Source organism: Acanthopagrus latus, chromosome 9, assembly GCF_904848185.1.
Source record: "Acanthopagrus latus isolate v.2019 chromosome 9, fAcaLat1.1, whole genome shotgun sequence".
Lineage (NCBI taxonomy): Eukaryota > Metazoa > Chordata > Actinopteri > Spariformes > Sparidae > Acanthopagrus > Acanthopagrus latus.
Window position 1 is genome coordinate 26,358,263 of NC_051047.1, and position 17,712 is coordinate 26,375,974.

Here is a 17,712-nt window from a genome sequence, read left to right on the forward strand (position 1 = left end):
GAATGTTCTGTGAGGATTGTTTTTTTGTCAAACCTTAAAAGAGCATTTAGGGAAAATTCCTTGAAAGTTGTAAATAAATGTTGGTAAATGTTGAGAAACCTTGACAGAACCTTTAGGTAGGTAATGTTCCCTCAATGATCTGTTGTTAAGGTTCTGGAGTTCAGCTAACTTGATTGATTTTTGAGCGATAAATGTTTAAAAGTTAATAATATTTTAACCCAATTGAAGACATGTAGCCTAATGATTAAAGGTTTTAAATTAAGGATACAGATTAAGATGTGTCTGTGACATGATAACAGTTTTCATTAAACAGTCCTGAAATAAAATCAGACTTGTAGACTAAACTGCTTTAGGTTTGGAGGATTTAATTGCTATGTAGGAATTTGTTTCACTTTCATTTTGTCAGAGAATTAAAGTATATTATCGGAATTGTAATGAGTTGATCATCAGATGAAATGACAATTAAAAACTGAGAAATTTAAACATTCTGAATCATGACATAAAATTAGCAGGGAGGTCTTGAAATGATGAGATATTTTTGTTTTTGTTTACTATGAGATAAAGATTTTATAATCAAACAGCGGTTAAAACTGTTATTTTATGAGACACTTAGTCGCTGCTCTTTTGTTTTGTTTTGTTAATCTCAGTAGAAGCACAGAAGTAAAAGTGTACTTCACACTCAATGTGACTAGAAAATGAAAGTTCACATAAAGACCACATAATTCTTGATCACAGGAAACTACAGCAATTTGATGTTACCACGAACAAGTAACACCAAGAACGAATCCTTTTGGTCACAGTGAGTTAAATAAATATGGTGTCATTCACTCTGGTTCAAACTGAGTAAAAGTTTAGCTCAGTTTGCTTCTTTTTTTAATCAATTTATAATCTAGCATTATATCTGACACAGTTGGTGGTGGAATGTAGTGTATTTACACAAATACTGTACAAACAAATTCAAGTTAGTTGTGGTGTTATACTAGTATTCCTCTACATATCAGAGGTAAATATTGTAATTTTTACTCATCTTCATTTATCTTTAGTTACTGGTTCCTTTTGCAGACTGCAATTTTGATTAAACTTCCAGTGCAAAATTATCCTATTTCTTTATATTAAAGTCAAGAATTTAGAGCTGCAATCACTTTTTAGCAAGTAAAAAACTGCATGTTGCTCTTTGTATTGGCCCTTAATTGGTGTTTTAGCTTTTAAAACGGACTCTGAGGGCTAAAAATTGTCCTTCATGGATGAAATCAAGTCTGTTTGAGGATATTCGTCAAGTAAAAAAATACTGGACGGGGTGTTTTTACCAATAAGAGGCATCAATAACCTCTAAAAAGCTGATTCTGGTTCTTCCCCTCCAGTCCAGCAGGTGGCGCCTGTGAACTACCTGAAATAAACACAACGAAGAAGAAGCGGCGGCGGGTCAGAGGTCAGAGTTGACTCCAGTGAAAACATGGTTGAACACGGGGACATCCGCGTGGTTCACCGAGGTGGCAGTAAAATAAACTTCAGGAAGCCTGTCATCACCAACGACTCGAGGTGAGAGTGTGTTTTCATCCCGATAATGTTTGTTTTTCGGCGGGAAGAGTTTCTCGCGTTTTCCGCAGGTTTTTATCAGCCGGAGAGCTTCAGCCGGTGCTAGCCGTTAGCATTAGCATCACAAGCTGCCAGCTAACGTAGTTGTTGATATTTCTGTTACTGCTCAGTAAAGAGATATCTGGAGATTGTCTCAAACTTTATAACCATAATTTAATGTCCCACATACCGCCCAGCCCCTCTGGGATAATCTAATCCAGGTCTGACACTGCTAAGTGTGGTGGTTTTTGATAGGGACCTGGTCCAATGTGGACTACATGTGAGAAAACAAAAAAACAGTGGATTCTCCCTTTCTTGGATTTTCAGATATAGAATAAAGGGATCATGAATCGTAAACTGTGCTTTATGGAATATGTGACCTCTCTTGGAAAATCTAATCCAGATTTGACAGATGTAGGTCCAGTACTTTCCTCTCTGGACCTGGTTCTGTGTGGTCCACATGAGAAAAAAAGATGTGAAATCCTCCTTTTTTTGTTGCATTTTCACAAATAGAATTAAAGTTTCTGATGTTTTAAACTGTGCTTAATAGAACTTCTAACCTCTGATGGGTAATCTAATAAAGATTTGACAGTGTTAAGTGTAGTGGTTTTTGATTATGGATCAGTTCGATGTAGTCTAGATTTGAGATGTTCGTGAAATTCTCCTTATTATTTTGTATTTTCACAGTAAAATAAAGGTTTCATATGTCTTAAAATCCCTCCCTGGGATAATCTAGTCTAAATTTGACAAGTCAAAGTAAAGTTGTTTCTGAGAGAGACCTCATCTAATGTGGGCTCGATGTGAAAAAAAACAGCAAAATCTTGCAAAACAAAATTGGTTTTATGAAAAATGTTTAACACACGTTCACAACAGTGAGACGTGCACGAGACAACACAGCAATTAAAGTTACGTTTCCCTTTAACTAGATTAGAAAACCTACTTCTGCACCATCTTTTGATCAGTTATCTGTCAGCACTCGTGTAAATGTTTTTGTTTTGCGTCTTCAGATTCCTCCTGTGCGCCTCAGGAGAGTGTGTGAAGGTGTTCAGCACCTCCACAGAGGAGTGTATCCACGACCTGCGGGGACACACCGACCTGGTGACAGGTGTGCTGATCAAACCCTCCAACCACCTGCAGGTATGTTCATACCACCACACGGTTAACGGGGATGTGAAGAATTCAGCTAAAACGTAGCCAAACAAAACTAATTTAACCTTAAAGAGGAATGTTTTATCTTCTCTTTTTATATTTTTGTTAGTGTTGTGCCTCTTACAATGTTGTAAGATGTCTAACAAGATGTTTCTGTCTATAATGATGTTAATGTGATGTTGTTGTGTTGCAGGCCTACTCTTGCTCAGCAGATGGCACTGTCAGACTGTGGGACTTCACAGACGGCATCTTAATTAAAGTACGGCTTCATCTTTCTGTTGTTGTTTCTTCTGTCTTATCAGTCAGTGTGTCATTCCAGTCAGCCCACCATGCTTTTTATTTTTCTCTCTGTTTGACTGTTGTCATTTATTTATATTCAACCAATTACTTTAGAAGTGGACAATATCTGCAATTATGCCTCTTCTCCACTACATCTAACTGGCAGCACGTGACCAGATAATGAAGGATAAAGAAAACATCATTTTGGTCACTTGACCTTTTCATGTTGGGTTTTAAAATCTAAAATATGCAGTAAAACAAACTCCGATTAGACTTCTTCTTACAGTCATCACATGTTATGCACTCACAGAACCTACATGATATCCAGTAGGTTATTTTCGTGTTAACGATGAAGGGTCGGGATCAGTTTGTGATGTCTGACAGCTGTGTGATCTCTTCCAGACGTATGTTATCGGATACCCGATTTTCTCCATCCACGCATCTCCACACCATGAAGGAGTCATCTTCATCGTTACTCCCATGCTGGGTGACAAAAGATCTGGAGGTTTAAAACCTTTTTTATCTCTTCTTCAACATTTGTATTCTGTTAAACCTAAATGAATTTTGTCTTATGGAGTTACACAAGTCACTTTCCGTCTAATGATCTTGGCTTCTTGTGCAGCAACAAATCTGGTCGGTGTAATCGCCGATACCTGATCCAACATTTTATTTATTGGATTACTGATAAAATAAATACATGTAAAATTGCGCTGCTTAGACTCTGCTGCACCTTGAAACCTGCAAACTAACTAAAGCTATCAAATAGATGTAGTGGAGTAAAAAGTACAACATTTGCATCTGAAATGTGGAAGTATAAAGCATCAAGCTCCAGATTTATTACGGCCTCCTTTTCTCTGAATCCTCCACGAGGAGTCGCTAATTAAATCGTTCTTCTCGGAGTCTTTTAATGTGTGTGAAGTAGAAACTGGGTGAGAGGTCACTGGGTAAGAATGTGTAATAGGCTCATGTTTGATTGTGTGTGTGTGTGCAGAGTTGTTCCAGCTGGTCGCGGTACATCTGCCACAGAGCGGAGATCAGCTGGTGGAGGCCCGAGAGCTCTCCGCTGTGCTCACCGACATCAGCTCCAACCCCGCCGCCACCGTCTTCGGCAGAGGGGTACGTTCACTGTCACCACTGTCACCAACACAACATCTGGAGTTGTGAAGTTACATTCCCACGACTGATTACACTCACTGGGTTAGTGTGCTGATGTATCCGAGGGCACAATATTTTTTTTTGAGCCAGGAAAGCTCGCTGTAGATTCACCTCAGGCCAATAAACTCATGCGGAAGCATGAAAAGATTCTCTATCAAATAAACTTCAAGATGATGAGTGATTTTTTTCCCTGTTGAAGAACATTTCAGAAGATAACTTTGCTCCAAGTGAAGCTACTTGTTTGATGGTAGATGACAAATCCTACGTTTAATTGACAGCAGCATTTATTAAATACACATCCCTCGTCAGCTTTCCTGCACGTACGTGTTAATAAACAAGTGTAATCTTCCTCGCAGGGTGAATATATCGCTTCAGCTAATGGTTTGCAGCTGAATGTCTACTTCTTCAAGAAGCAGAAGGCATACAGGTGAGCCACAGCGTTAAATTCTTCAATGAGAATGGATTAAAGACCGTCCCTGAAGCCCGGAGTAACACCTCATCGTGTGGGCCGTTTACAGGTTTTCCCTGAAAGAAGACAACAAGAAGGGAGGCAAGAACACGTTCACATGTGTTGCCTGTCATCCAAACGACGACTGCATCGCCACGGGACACGAAGATGGAAAGATTCGCTTGTGGTGAGTGAAAAAAAAACAACGCGACCTTGAAGCTTTGCACTCTCACCCAGTGTTTGGTCATTTTGAACAGTTGTTTAGTCTCCCGAGTTTTCCTGATTATGGTTATGAACTCAACACTCTCACGGGAAGAGTTATTTACCTTTTCTTTAACCTCTCCTATTCTAAAGTCACCTGTGAGTTTTTAACTGACCATGAAACAATTTCTGTTTGGTGTTTTTTAAAGAAGAAAAGTTGTATTAAAGCTATGTTTTAGATCTTTGTGACAGACGGCTTCAGCGCTCGTAGCTGCTTATATTTCCCATCCGTGTTTTTGTAAGTCAGTCTGTGTGTCTGAATGTAAAAAGTGGAGAAACTTTATTTTTCCTGTGTTTAATATTCATCCTCTCAGGAGAAACTTCAACCACAAGAAGGAGTACACATACTCCACCCTGCACTGGCACCACAGCGCCGTCAGCTCTCTGAGCTTCACCCCAGAAGGTAGAAACTTTTGTAAAACGCTCATTCTTCATTCCACTGCAGCTGTTTTTAAAGGGACAGTTCACTTCAACACCGCTAATTAAAATTCTGGCTCAAAATTAATGTATGAAACAGGACGGTGCTCTTAATTTATATCTGCTTTGTGTCACCAGGCACCAACCTGCTGAGTGGAGGCATCGAGTCTGTGCTCGTCCAGTGGAGATACAACCAGGAAAACCAGCGGGACTTCCTGCCTCGTCTGGGAGCCGCCATCACGCACATCGCTGTCTCACCTGATGGAGCGTTGTACTGCACCTCACACAGTGACAACAGTAAGAAACTGTCTCCTGTATTATACAGCAAGATGTGTTATTATAGCAGGAGTGGGCGCAGTTCTGTACATAACACCGGGATTAATTGTCCTCTATTTTGATAATTCATTTATCGTTTTGAGTATTTGTTTAAGGAAAAAAACATCACTTTTATATGATTTCACCCTCATTCTTTCCTCATTTATGACCGTAAATCAAACATGTTTGAGTTGTGGACGAAACAAGGCAATTGATCTTGGTTAGGGTTAGGGTTTTTCACCATTTTTTTGATATTTTATAGACCAAACAACTAAATTAATAATCTGCAATGAGAATAATTGTTAGTTGCGGCTGTTCTGTGGTTGTCACGTTGTTTCAGGACCTTTACATGCCACAACACTTTATTTATTTATAATCTTTAAGAGCTCACATGTCTTTGACTTGCTGTTGAAACGACGGCGGCTGTAACTGATTTCTGTCTCTCTTTCTTTCAGAGATCACGATCATCCAGAGTTGTGTTAAAGTCTCGGCTGTCATTCAGGGTCTGGTCAAAGGTGGGTACAGACGGGAGGTGCCAGCAGCATGAAGACTCTGCTGTACAACTCACAGATAATAAAGATATAATCATGTAAAATAGTCCTTGGAAAGCAGTTGTGCTTCACAGGAAGTCCATGACAGACGAACCAGCACGTTCAGTCAAGTTGTTGACATTGATCGTGAAAAAGACACATATCTCAGTTGTAAACATTTAAATCTTGAGGTTTCTTCTAATTTTTTTAATTTCCTCTGCTCTGAGGGTTCATGAGGAGTTCTTCTTTACTTCATTTGAGGGATAAGGACAGAAGATTTTAAAGCACAATGAGCCAAAGTGATCTGTAATTTCGGGGCAGTAAAAAGACGTTATGTGGACACAAACATTGTTATTAACTCTATTGTTCCATCCTCGTGCAGGAGAAAGTGTCGGGACAGACTTGATGATCGACCCGCGCAGCAAATCTCTGGTTCTGAACGGGAAACCAGGTCACCTGCAGTTTTACTCTCTCCAGAGAGACAAACTTCTTTACAACGTAAGCAACTCTGTGGATCATTTTTGTAGGTTTTTATTGCCGTGCTGTGCTATTTTTCAGCACCTGGAATAACAAAAGTGTGGGTACTTAATATAATTACCAGCTAAAGACAGAAGTCTCCCATAAACACTGCTGTCATTGTCCCTCCCACAGCTGGACATCGTGCAGCAGGAGTATATTCACGAGTCGGGCCTGCAGCAGTTTGAGGTGGTCAAGGCGGCTTTTGATGCCTCTGGAAACTGGCTGGCAACAGTCGAGGAAAGAAAACAGAAAGGTGCTGAGCTGGAGCTCAACTTGAAGCTCTGGGCGTTTGACGAACAAACACAGAGGTACAGACGTCTGAATTATACATGATGTTTCAGCCCGTCAATGGTTCTGTTCAGACCTGGTATCAACGTTGGTGCCCAGAGAGATCCGATCACAAGTGGACCGCTAGTACAAGTACAGGTGTGAGTGGAACCAATCCAGATGAGATTCAGTCACTCAGACCACATTCAGAAGGAGAAGAAGAAGAAGAATCAGTCAGTTTCAGCTGATCTAAACCTTGACTGTTAACGGCAGTATTCACCAGACTCCCTTTAAAAATTGCTCGATTTTGGGAGTTGCTGAGTTTGGAGAAACTTTTCAAACTTAGTAAAAAGCTGTCTCTGACAAATTCTTAACTATTTGGGCTTTCTTGTAAATTCGGCAAATGTTATACATGAAGATCTTTTTAAAAGTCAAACATATCGCTTTCTTTGGAGTGGTGATGTTTGCATAAACTGAAGGACTTGTCCACTTAAAATCAGGTCTGAACAGGGTCACTGAAGATACATTCGGTAGCGAACTCGTCTAAAAGTGTTTTCGGGACTGTAAGACTTCCTCACATCACAACCCTCTAACCTTCTTACTGTATCACCTGCAGTTTTGTGCTGAACACGACCATCTCGGCCCCCCACGAGGCTCAGATTACAGGCATGTGCTTCAGCCACGCCGCCGACAGCCAGACCACCATGCTGGTCTCCACCAGCAAGGACGGGCACTTCAAAGCCTGGCAGCTGGCTGCACAATCCCAGACAGACGGTAAGCAGTCTGTCATTCAAGCGAGACACAGAGTTTGGCCGAGTTGTGGTTATATTTACTGCTCTCTTTTTAACGTTTCTGACCGGTGAGCAGTTAAAATTTATCCTGTAAGAACTGTGTGTTCTTGACAGCTCAACAGTTACCTAGAGTGCTTTGTGAAACCATGATTTTGCACATTTTTATCCGTGGAGACGTCACTTCGAATCAGTCAGTCTGTCTGTCCGTGCCAGCCTCCACCGTTTTGGCTTCACAACACAGCAGGTTGGACGTCTGGCTGCGTTTCTCACTAATCCGACACTCTCTGTGTCTGTCTCCCTCTCTCCTGCCAGCAGACGAAGGTCCTTCCTGGTCGTGTGATTTCGTCGGAGCCTATCACGGCCTGGTGCCCGAGTGCTGCAGCTTCTCAGCCGACGGTTCCCTGCTGGCCGTCAGCTTTCAGGAGGTGGTGACCGTGTGGAGTCCGGCCTCCTGGGAGCTCCTGACGACTCTGTCGCAGCCACCGAAAGCCATCAGGTCAGAGCGCCTGCACACACATTCACTAGGGCTCATTACCGATTGTGTTGAATCTGGTTGCTGGTTAAGAAGTTTCTATCATGTTGCTTGTTGCCTTCTAATATAATCACGTTGTCATGAGACTGCACAGAAGCTGTAAACCGGATGGTATCCAGGCAGGTGATGCTCTTCGAGTCGTGTCCTCAAACACCAACTTACAACCCTGTGATTGTTTCAACATCTGATTTATGAACTTTGGACAAAAAGAGGAAATAAGAAATGGAGGAAAAAAGTCAAATAAATCGATAAATAAAGGCAAATTTGCATCGTCATCGCATCAGTCTGTGTCAGCACAAGTCAGGTGGTGAGAATAGATGTTTAATTATATAAATTATTTAGTGTTGTAAAGGCAGAAGGAAGCTGGATGGTGCAACTTATAGAGCCCGTTTATTTCAGGCAAAAAAGTGCAGTCAGGAGAAATGAAGCGGTTGTACACGGAGAGAAAAAAGCTTCACGTGCGTTTTGTCTACAGAAACAAGAACACAACAACCGCCGCCGTGTAATCGACGCTTTGGGGTTTACCACCCTTTAGTTTTCTATTTGGCATCAGGACATCAGAGCGAGGAGGATGTGGCTGCGTCACGTGATCCGTAGGGGTCAAAAATACGGCACCATTCAGAAAAGTTGAGAGATTCTTAACTCCAAGACGCTTTTTCTGGACGGCTGCCGATTCTCACTCCTCATCGGAAACAACTGAAAAAAGTCACCAGCACTCAGAGACTGTTGCTAAACAAAGAACCGACTGTTGTCCTGCAGGTGCTTCCAGTTAATATAAGTTGCTGCTGCTTTACTGATAAATGGTTATTTCCTCCTGTCTCCTCTAAGAACAGTCTGAGCTTTCATTCAGACAGACAGACAAGTGACAGGACAGTTACTTAAAGATCAGTGCACACACACACACACACACACACACACACAGACTCACTAAGCAACCAGTTGTTTTATAGTCTGGCTGTTTCTCTGTTCGCTGTCGAGGACAGTTGAATAACCTCGTCGTCACACTGGCAGAGGTCCAGGCTCGTTTCTCTCAGCAGAAGTGCTGCCTGTCAGCCGCCTGCAGTTTCGCAACGTTGCTCGAGTCTCAGAAATGTCGTCCCCTCCGCTGAAGCAGGGGGCCCTTCTGGTCAACGAGGACACGAAACTACTGCTGCTGGTTTCTGTACCACTTTTCTGCAAGTGAGCCCACAACTCTGAGTCAGCATTCAGAACATTTAGAAGGGGAGAAGGGAAAAAAAAAAAAAAAAAACGAGAGCTGACCTGCAGATTTATCTGAAAAATGAAGAAGCAGCGAAAATCATTTTTACTGTCCAGAAACTTCTTTAAGCAAAACAAATCATCACGAGGAGACGTTTCCTGAGTGATGGGGGGGCTGAGGGGGAGTTTGAAGACGCTGATGGTCAGATGTTGTGACAGGTGCCCTTTACATAACCACCACATATGGATGTGTAGAACTGGGTCGACTGTTTCACCTCCAACCTCACCAATTTACAGACTCTTACAGAATAGATAAAATTCACCTTTTAGTTTGAGAATGTCCCTTTTTAAACAACATTGTTGATTCATAGAAGGCATCATTTTGAAGTTCCATCTTCCAGACGCAGATTATTTTCCGGCTCTTTGGTTCTTCGTGGGTGTTCAGACTCTTTTTACTTGCGTGTTCCCATTTGAAGCCCCCAAAGCAGAAAACTCAAAAGCTAATCCTGTGAAATATGTGCAGTGTGAAGCGGGGGGGGTTTGCACTTGAGATTCTTTATAGTCACAAGAAAACAAAAGAGACTTTTTTTCTCCCCCCTTCGTCCTCCAGGAATCTTTGTTTTGGGCGACTAAGCTGCTCCAAGTATCTGCTGGGAACCACCGGCAGCAACCTGCTCTGCTGCTGGAACCTCCTCACCTGCTCCCGTGAGACTGCGCGTCAAACAAACACAATAAAAATCCCTTTTTTTGCATTTTAGTTCAGTTCGTGCTCATTAATGATGCGTTCCTTTTCCTCCTCAGTGGAGTGGAGCACCTCGATGGACGTCAGCCTGCTGCTGGCCGACCCGCTCTCTGAGAACATGGCTGCCTTCTGCTGTCAGGCTGGATGCACCGACTGTAAGAATTCAACTTTTTTTTTTTTTTTTACTGGGTTTAAAACAGAGTATGTAATTTCTGCCGCCATCACAACAGTAACAGAAGATGTAGTTTGACGACTGACCATCACTGATATTCACAGACGAGGTCAAGTTTTGCATACGGCCACATTCGCAGTTCCTCTCTCCGACATTTTATCTGATGCTTCCCTGAAAGTCGTCACAACAGGCGACAAATGAAACGCACATTTTCCCTGAGTACAATTGAAGGCAGCATTCCCTGAATACCTGAATTCACCTGAATGGATGTCCGCTGGTGTTTGGTGCCTGGTGTCGTCCTCCCCTCTGTTATCTCTGTGTCACTGTTTCCAGAATCCCTGTTGATACACAGAACAACAACAGCGAACTAGCAACCTGCACGCTGAAACTGGCAGCAGCACAACTACTAAAACAAGATAACAGCTGTGATTCGGCCATTTTGATTCCACGATTTGGTTCCCTGAATGCAAAACAAGTTCCCCTGATACCATTTAGTACGAGCAGCGTCGCTGCATCCTGCGCCAGACGCCACCCAAGACGATTGTGATTGTTTTAAAGAAACACAAACAAGCCGGAGCATGTATAATGATCTTCACTGTTTTTTTGTTTTTGTTTCCCTCTCTCCTCTGTTTTTAGTGTTCGTGTTTAAACCCAGCGAGCCTCGGCCGCTGTTTTCCCAGAAGGCCGTGTGCTCGGGGACGGTGACTCGCGCCGTCTTCGCCCCGAGGGAGGAGATGCTGGAGAGCTGCGAGGAGAGCAGCCAGTGGCTCAACCGCTCCCAGCTGTACTTCCTCACTCAGTACATGGTAAACAACACAAACACAGAACAGCTGAAAAGAGAAGAAGTCGGCTGCGATCTTGTTTCCAGACGTTTGCTTGAGCAAAACGTGTTCACTGCAAAAGTAACAGCGAGCGGGAAACGTGTGAATCCAGTCGAACTAAACATAAACAAGCTAAATGTTGATATTCAGTTTGGTGTCCACTCGCTGTCTGAACGTCACAGATATTATCCTGTATTATTAGTTACAATATACTTCAGTGAAAGGACTTATTGTGCTGATGCTGACGTTGACTCTCCACTGCAGGACCTCATGACGTTCACCACCAAGACAGAAGAGGAGAGACTGATGGCGTCCAGCAAACAGGTACAGCACACACAGTATTCAGATGCTTTTACTGACCATGCAGTTTCCAGCTAGAGGGTTTTTAAAAGCCTTTATTTATCTGAGAGACGAGAATTTTTTATTTTTTTTTTCTGACCGCATAAAGAAACACTTCATCCTTCAGTTTATCACAAACGTCCAACATCAACACACCTGGAGATTCAAGGTTAAAACCGGTTTAAACATTACAAACGATTGAAAATTAAAAAACCCCGAGCAGGATCGACTCCCGTCACAGTTGTTGCTTCAGGTTTCTCTTGTCGGATGAACACCGGGTGATGGTGAAGAGTTCAGCTCAGCTGGCACGAGGATCTGTGGACTCATGTTGCTTTTGTTTTCTTCTCCGAATAACCTCCCTCTGTTTCTCTCATCTTTGCTAAAAACATCACTGCTGAAGATCCACCTCTGTACAAACTGTTGACCTGCTTTTACTCACACTTTTATTATGAATGTGGGACATTTCCTGCCCTTCCTGACACTGTAATCTCGTCTTCTTCCTCCTTCAAGCTGGTGATCGATGACAGCGTCGCCATGACGCCGTTCTACCTGTTGCTGGGGAAACATCGGCAGCAGCAACAGGGAGGTGACGACCCGCGGAGCGGCGAGTCAGCGGAGAGGACGCCTCTGCCGCAGGGATCTGACGCCGTCAGAGAGGTCGGTGGCTCCGCCCTGCGTGTCAGTGACATGTAGTTGTTTGCTTGAAGATTTTGGCTGCTGGAATTCAAATACAGAATATTTATTTGAAAGCACGATGTGGTATAGAAAGAAAAATCTTGTTATTGATGACGCCGGTGGACGTGACACTGCTAGCTGTGTGATGCTAACCAGCCCAGTTGTTTGACGTGTGTGTTTGTTTTTGTTTTTTGTGTTTCTGCCGACAGCTGCTGCAGACCCCGGCTCACGTCTTGCCCTCCACCTCTTTCCTCTGCTCCATGTTTGTGCAGTCTCTGTTGATCTCCGTAACAGACTCCAGGTCAGTAGTCTCGCTTAAGAAATTCAACATGAATATCTGAATATTTGTTATTTGGTAATAAGCCCAATAAAAGGTGAAAATTAGGACAGTCATGGTGGGAATCTGTGACCGATGATATCAGTGTATCATGAGTCGACAACACTGCAGGCTTCACGTGATTCGTCGGCTTAAGAGCCTGTCTAAAACGGGGCACGTGGGAAAATTCTGACACTGTTGTTTATCTCAGAAAATATGCAGAGTCACGTTAACTTATTTTTTCTCTCATGGCCTCAGGGAGGAAAGTAAACAAGCCGAGGAGGAAATGGAGAGCGAGAAAGAGGAAGAGGATTCAGAGGAGGAAATGGAATCCAGCCGCATTAGACCGGAGCAGCAGGCGGCGGTGGGCGGCGGCGAGGCGTCCGAGGCTGCAGCCCCCGCTCTGACCAAGGCTCAGGTTAGAGAACTGAGGAGGGTGAAGAAACTCGACCACAGCTGGCTCGCAGGCCTCCTGGACTCATGATCATCACTGTGTACAAAGACTCGCACAGATACAGAGATTATAGACAGTTTTCATCAGTGGGTTATTTATTTTATAACCTCATAAATCAGAGTTTCTTCTAGAAGGACGAGTGTTGACAAAAGTCTCTCTGCAGATGCAAAATAGAAAATATTTGATTGCGTAAGTGTCGGAATCTTGGCAGCCGTCGCGTCCTTTTATAGTTTATATCAGCTTCCAAGTCTTCTGATGAAGGCTGGATTGAATTTGGGTCACTCTCGAATATAAACAGTATTGTTTCTGAGTCGTTCCTGTGGTTGTAAAGAATAATAAATCTGTTTCCAAGTCACAGTCCAGGATTTCTCTGTGTTCAGCTGCAGTTCTGGAGCATTTCTCACCAAATCTGCAACATGCTGCAATTTTCAATCAGTTGATTTCCCCCTTTTGTCTTCTTTGGACAAGTCTGTACGCCCAGTGCATGTAAACGCTGTGGTGATGTAAAAACAGCGATCATTAATGACATTTTTTACTTGGTAAACTTCTCAACATCCTGTGTTGTTTGTCAAAGATGCTTTTTTTTGTTAATAAAAAGGTTGTTAATACAACGATTTATACAAACAAAGAAGAAAAATAGCCTTTTTCGTATGTTGAGGGTTTGAAAGAGGTTCTGAGTCTAGTTAATTTTCTAGTATTGTATCAGAAAAGTGGAATTATTGCTGTCTTTGGTTAATTTTTATGATCGGTCTGAATCGTACTGAGTGATATCGAGCGTTAAAACAAATTTGTAGGTTTGTATTTGTACATAAAAACTTTTTGTGTGCAGAATTTCCTTTTGAACTTGAGAGTAAATGCTTGTGTTGATCTTTTTCCGTGGTTTGGAATCACTTGTCATCGTGATGCAGATTCATGACCGGATATTAAAACCTGGATCTTTTATTTAACTTCCCTGAGCCACGTGATCATGTGCTCGCCTGCGTCCATGTGTTCAACTCGAGGGTGAACTTTTGCTGAACTGACATTAAGAGCAACAAACAACGGTGAAGGTTTTAACTCGATGAAAACGATGTTTTTCACTTCTCCCTCTGTGGCTTCAGAAAGAGTTTGATGACCAAACATCTCCGCTGTGTACTGCTTACATGAACGACTTCCACGTTTACTTCTCGCGGTTAAAAACAAGATGATTTCAAGTTACAGTCAAGGGATTCAGTACTTACACAATCAATAATTTTGAGACTTTTTCAACTGTACATTGTCAATCAGTGATTCAAAAACTAATCAGATCCTCTGTGATGAGGTGAAAACTGTCTGTAGCACCGTCTCCATGCACTTATATGTGCAAATCCACATTTTTCTACACTTCAATTGTAATAAAACTATTGAATTCTTTCTTTTAAGCTGTCGTCCTCTGATTTCTCCTCGTCCGTCACCTTGTTGCACAACCTCAGTGTGTCTTCCAGAGTCCAAACTCACACCTTTTATCCGTGGTCAGTGGTGTGTGTGATGAAATTTGAATGGAGGTTGCATATCGGTGTGTGCATGACGTTTCTCACGTTGTTGTATAAGCAGGTGAACTGTGACTCACCAACCAAAAAAAAAAAAAAAAAAGCACAACGATAGATATTTCACTGGAAAAGCATTTTAAATTTTTTCTGCTTCGGTTCTTGGAAAAGTTCTACATAAAGATTTCTCGTGTGACCTTGAAGCGTCACATAATCGGAGCTGTAAAGCCGGACACGGAGTCTTGAGTAAGGAAAGCTGAAGTCCTGAGTAAGCTCTCTTTGAAGGTCATGTTTTGTTCCCACAGTTGGATAAGAAGCACTTTCATCTCAGCGTTTTTCAGTTCCTTTCTCGATCAGGTGCCTGAAGCCACCGTCGTGTCGCCTCGTGACCTCTGACAGACATCGAGGAGCGTTGGTGGACAAACTGGGTTACCCTACATATCCTTATCGACTCCTGAGCGGTTTATCTGTTTATTGGCTGATACGAGCTGAGAGTGTAAAACAGATCCAGTAAATGTAAAAAAAAGATGACTGAAGACTCGAGCTCGGTATGAAATTACAGCAGCAACATGTAATAATTTTACAAGAGTTTTACCGTCAGGAAGATGTGCAGGGATGCTTAGCATGCTAGCCAGCTAGCAGCGTCCGAAGCTTCCATCCGGACCACTAGATGCACGGCTAACTGAGCTAACTAGCTAACAGCAGCTCCAGTTAGTGGCTACTGTGGTTTCACACTGTCCACTGTTTGTTTTGCATGCTTTCTCTGAAATGTACATGTACATTTACCCTTGAGCAAGGCAGCAGATTGAGCAACAGAACTAGAATATATATATATAAGATCTGTTTACTCCAGGAAAGATGACGTAAGTTTGAAAAGGGGAAACTGGAGGATTTGTGGAAGCGAGGCTTTGAGGATCTTTGGGTGGTTTGGACACGACTAGTGAGATTTGTTTAGCTTACATTCAGCCAATCAGAGGCAGAGTAGCACCTAGAACCTGGGCTTCATCATAATTTGGAGGGGGATCATTAGAATTTTGCTCAGATTAGCGCTTCACAGATTTAGCAATCGGACAATCTGCATCGGACAGAATTGATGTCACAATATCTTTTCTGTAAAATATTGTAGGCTTCAACATGAGATTCATTTTTGGGGTGAACTGTGCCTTTAATGTGCTCCCTCAAACTAAGCAAGGTTAATTTCTGTTCGCGAGCAGATTCAGGTATCTGTAAAAAATAACCTGTCGTATCAGTTAGAAGTTATTTCTGATATCTCCTCTTTTACAGATTACAGTCAGAAGTTGTTCCTGGAAGTTTCATCCACAGAACTCAAGAAACCCTCGACAGGATCTTCTGACGAAGCTGCTGATTTATTTCATTGTAGATCTGCGTCTCTGTTCGGGTCGTTACCTCGGGAGATAGCAGAGATCGCTCTCACACAGAGGAGGATATCTCCACTGTGTTCACTTATCTCCAGGTCCAGTTATTGACTGTAGACATTGGACTTTCACTGCAGTCGGTGGCCTCTTCCCTCTCATGTATATACTGTAGTTATTCAGATGTGATGAACCTCTGCTCCAACACTCATTAATCCTGCAGTCGTAAACGAAAAAACATCTCAACTGCAGGACGGTTTTATTTGTCTCAGTCACTGTCGTCACACAGAGCCTCCATCTTCAGGCTAAATGTGATGTTTTTATTGCTGTTGTGAAAGGGTAACGAACATGTAGAAGCCATTAATCACTATTTTATTGGCCGTATGCGAGCTGATTGTAGCATGACGTGAAAAACAACGGCTGTGAACGGAGGTGAAGTTCTCCCCGAAGTTAAAAAAAAACATGGATGAGCCTTCAGAGATTCAATTTAAATAACGTCTCGTCAGATCAGTTTCAGATCTCAGGGCTTCTGGAGATTTGGATTACACCAGACATCTGTAGTTTGTTTTTTTTACATTATTATGAAAATGCTGTGACGCTGTTTTGCTCCAGAAATGTTTAGTGGACGACGAAACTTCACCAGACTTTCCATCAACATGTTGGTGAGCAGATAACTGCTTAATTATGAACTCTTAGTTGAATTACTCTCAGATGTGACATGTCAGGGATGCAGCAATTAATCGAATTTACGTTTAACTTGACAGTTTTGGAACTGTGACGGTTCAGCTCCGGTGTCTCTGTACGTCACGTTCACATTGATAATGGCTGCACATGGAGGAAAGTTAAACAAATAGACCAACAACAAACTGGAGCTGTTTCTAAGAGGCTCCTTCAGTTCTGACTAACAGGAGGGGAGTCACAGGGATTTAAACTCTGTGTGGGAGTGTCCTTACAGAGTGTGGGAGTGTCCTTACAGAGTGTGGGAGTGTCCTTACAGACTTGTGGGCTCTGAGTTTCTGAGTCTAGGGCCACTTTTAGGTCGTTGACCCATCCGGCCTTCATGTGGGTTGCTCAGGCTAGGTGAGCCCAGGTGTGAGTGGTTGCTAAGCTGTCTGAGGAGGGAACTCAGTACCTCACTGCAGGTGGGTGATGAGGAACGTCGTGGTCCACCTCGTCTGTTCGAAGACGGTCGCTCCAGTTTGACATCGATGGATTCCTTTACTCCTTGTTCTGCTCTGTTTTGCTGTGAAGCTCCAGTAATGTTATGTGGAGATAATGACCTTTGACTTTTTTTTATTTCTGGGTGAACTGTTCCTTTAAAATATGAGCTAGCTTTAACAGAACATCTGACTCAAACAGGTACTATTGTGTATTCATTCGCGGCCCCACTGCTCAGCGCTGCGCTGGTATTTGGTGTTACGTAAAAGCTCTTAAAGCGGCACGAGCTCCCGATAAGACCGTCACAAAACTAAAACTCTTATATTTAAATAAGCAATAAAATATATACAAACATTACATGTTTGTATGCTTAAATGACCACAAAACGCAGAGTCGTGACTCTCTAACATGTCCATTCGGTCACACAAAAAACCAGGTCAGGCTTTGTCTTTTGTCCGGATCATCCAGCTCAGCTTAAAGTCACTCCGTTTAACAACGGCTGTCTGAGAGAAAGAAATGGATTCTGGGAGGAAATTAGCTGCTAACTCTGCTGTGGTATGTGACCACACACACACACACACACACACACACACACACACACACACACACACACACACACTGAACAGACCGGCGATTGTGAAGGTTTTCTTTATTTAAGAGACCTCATGCAGTACAAGCAGAACCAACGTCCTCATATTCAGTGGAGTGCGATTATGACATAA

General features: G+C 42.6%; 1 protein-coding gene across 2 annotated transcripts; it reads left to right on the top strand.

Moving 5' to 3' along the window:
- The first annotated feature begins 1,384 nt into the window (after positions 1 to 1,384).
- Positions 1,385 to 14,354, top strand: wdr75 (WD repeat domain 75). Of its 2 annotated transcripts, none has more exons than XM_037110503.1 (21): positions 1,385 to 1,539; positions 2,583 to 2,712; positions 2,918 to 2,983; positions 3,406 to 3,508; positions 3,995 to 4,119; positions 4,515 to 4,585; positions 4,677 to 4,793; positions 5,182 to 5,270; positions 5,423 to 5,581; positions 6,055 to 6,114; positions 6,512 to 6,627; positions 6,781 to 6,956; positions 7,532 to 7,689; positions 8,019 to 8,202; positions 10,046 to 10,140; positions 10,237 to 10,332; positions 10,986 to 11,155; positions 11,435 to 11,494; positions 12,020 to 12,166; positions 12,394 to 12,485; positions 12,759 to 14,354. In XM_037110503.1, exons 1-21 carry the CDS (start codon positions 1,454 to 1,456, stop codon positions 12,982 to 12,984), a joined length of 2,526 nt encoding a protein of 841 aa, XP_036966398.1. In that variant the 5' UTR covers positions 1,385 to 1,453; the 3' UTR covers positions 12,985 to 14,354. The 2 variants fall into 2 exon arrangements, with proteins under 2 accessions (XP_036966398.1, XP_036966399.1); XM_037110504.1 differs by having other exon boundaries at positions 8,022 to 8,202.
- Positions 14,355 to 17,712: the final 3,358 nt, after the last annotated feature.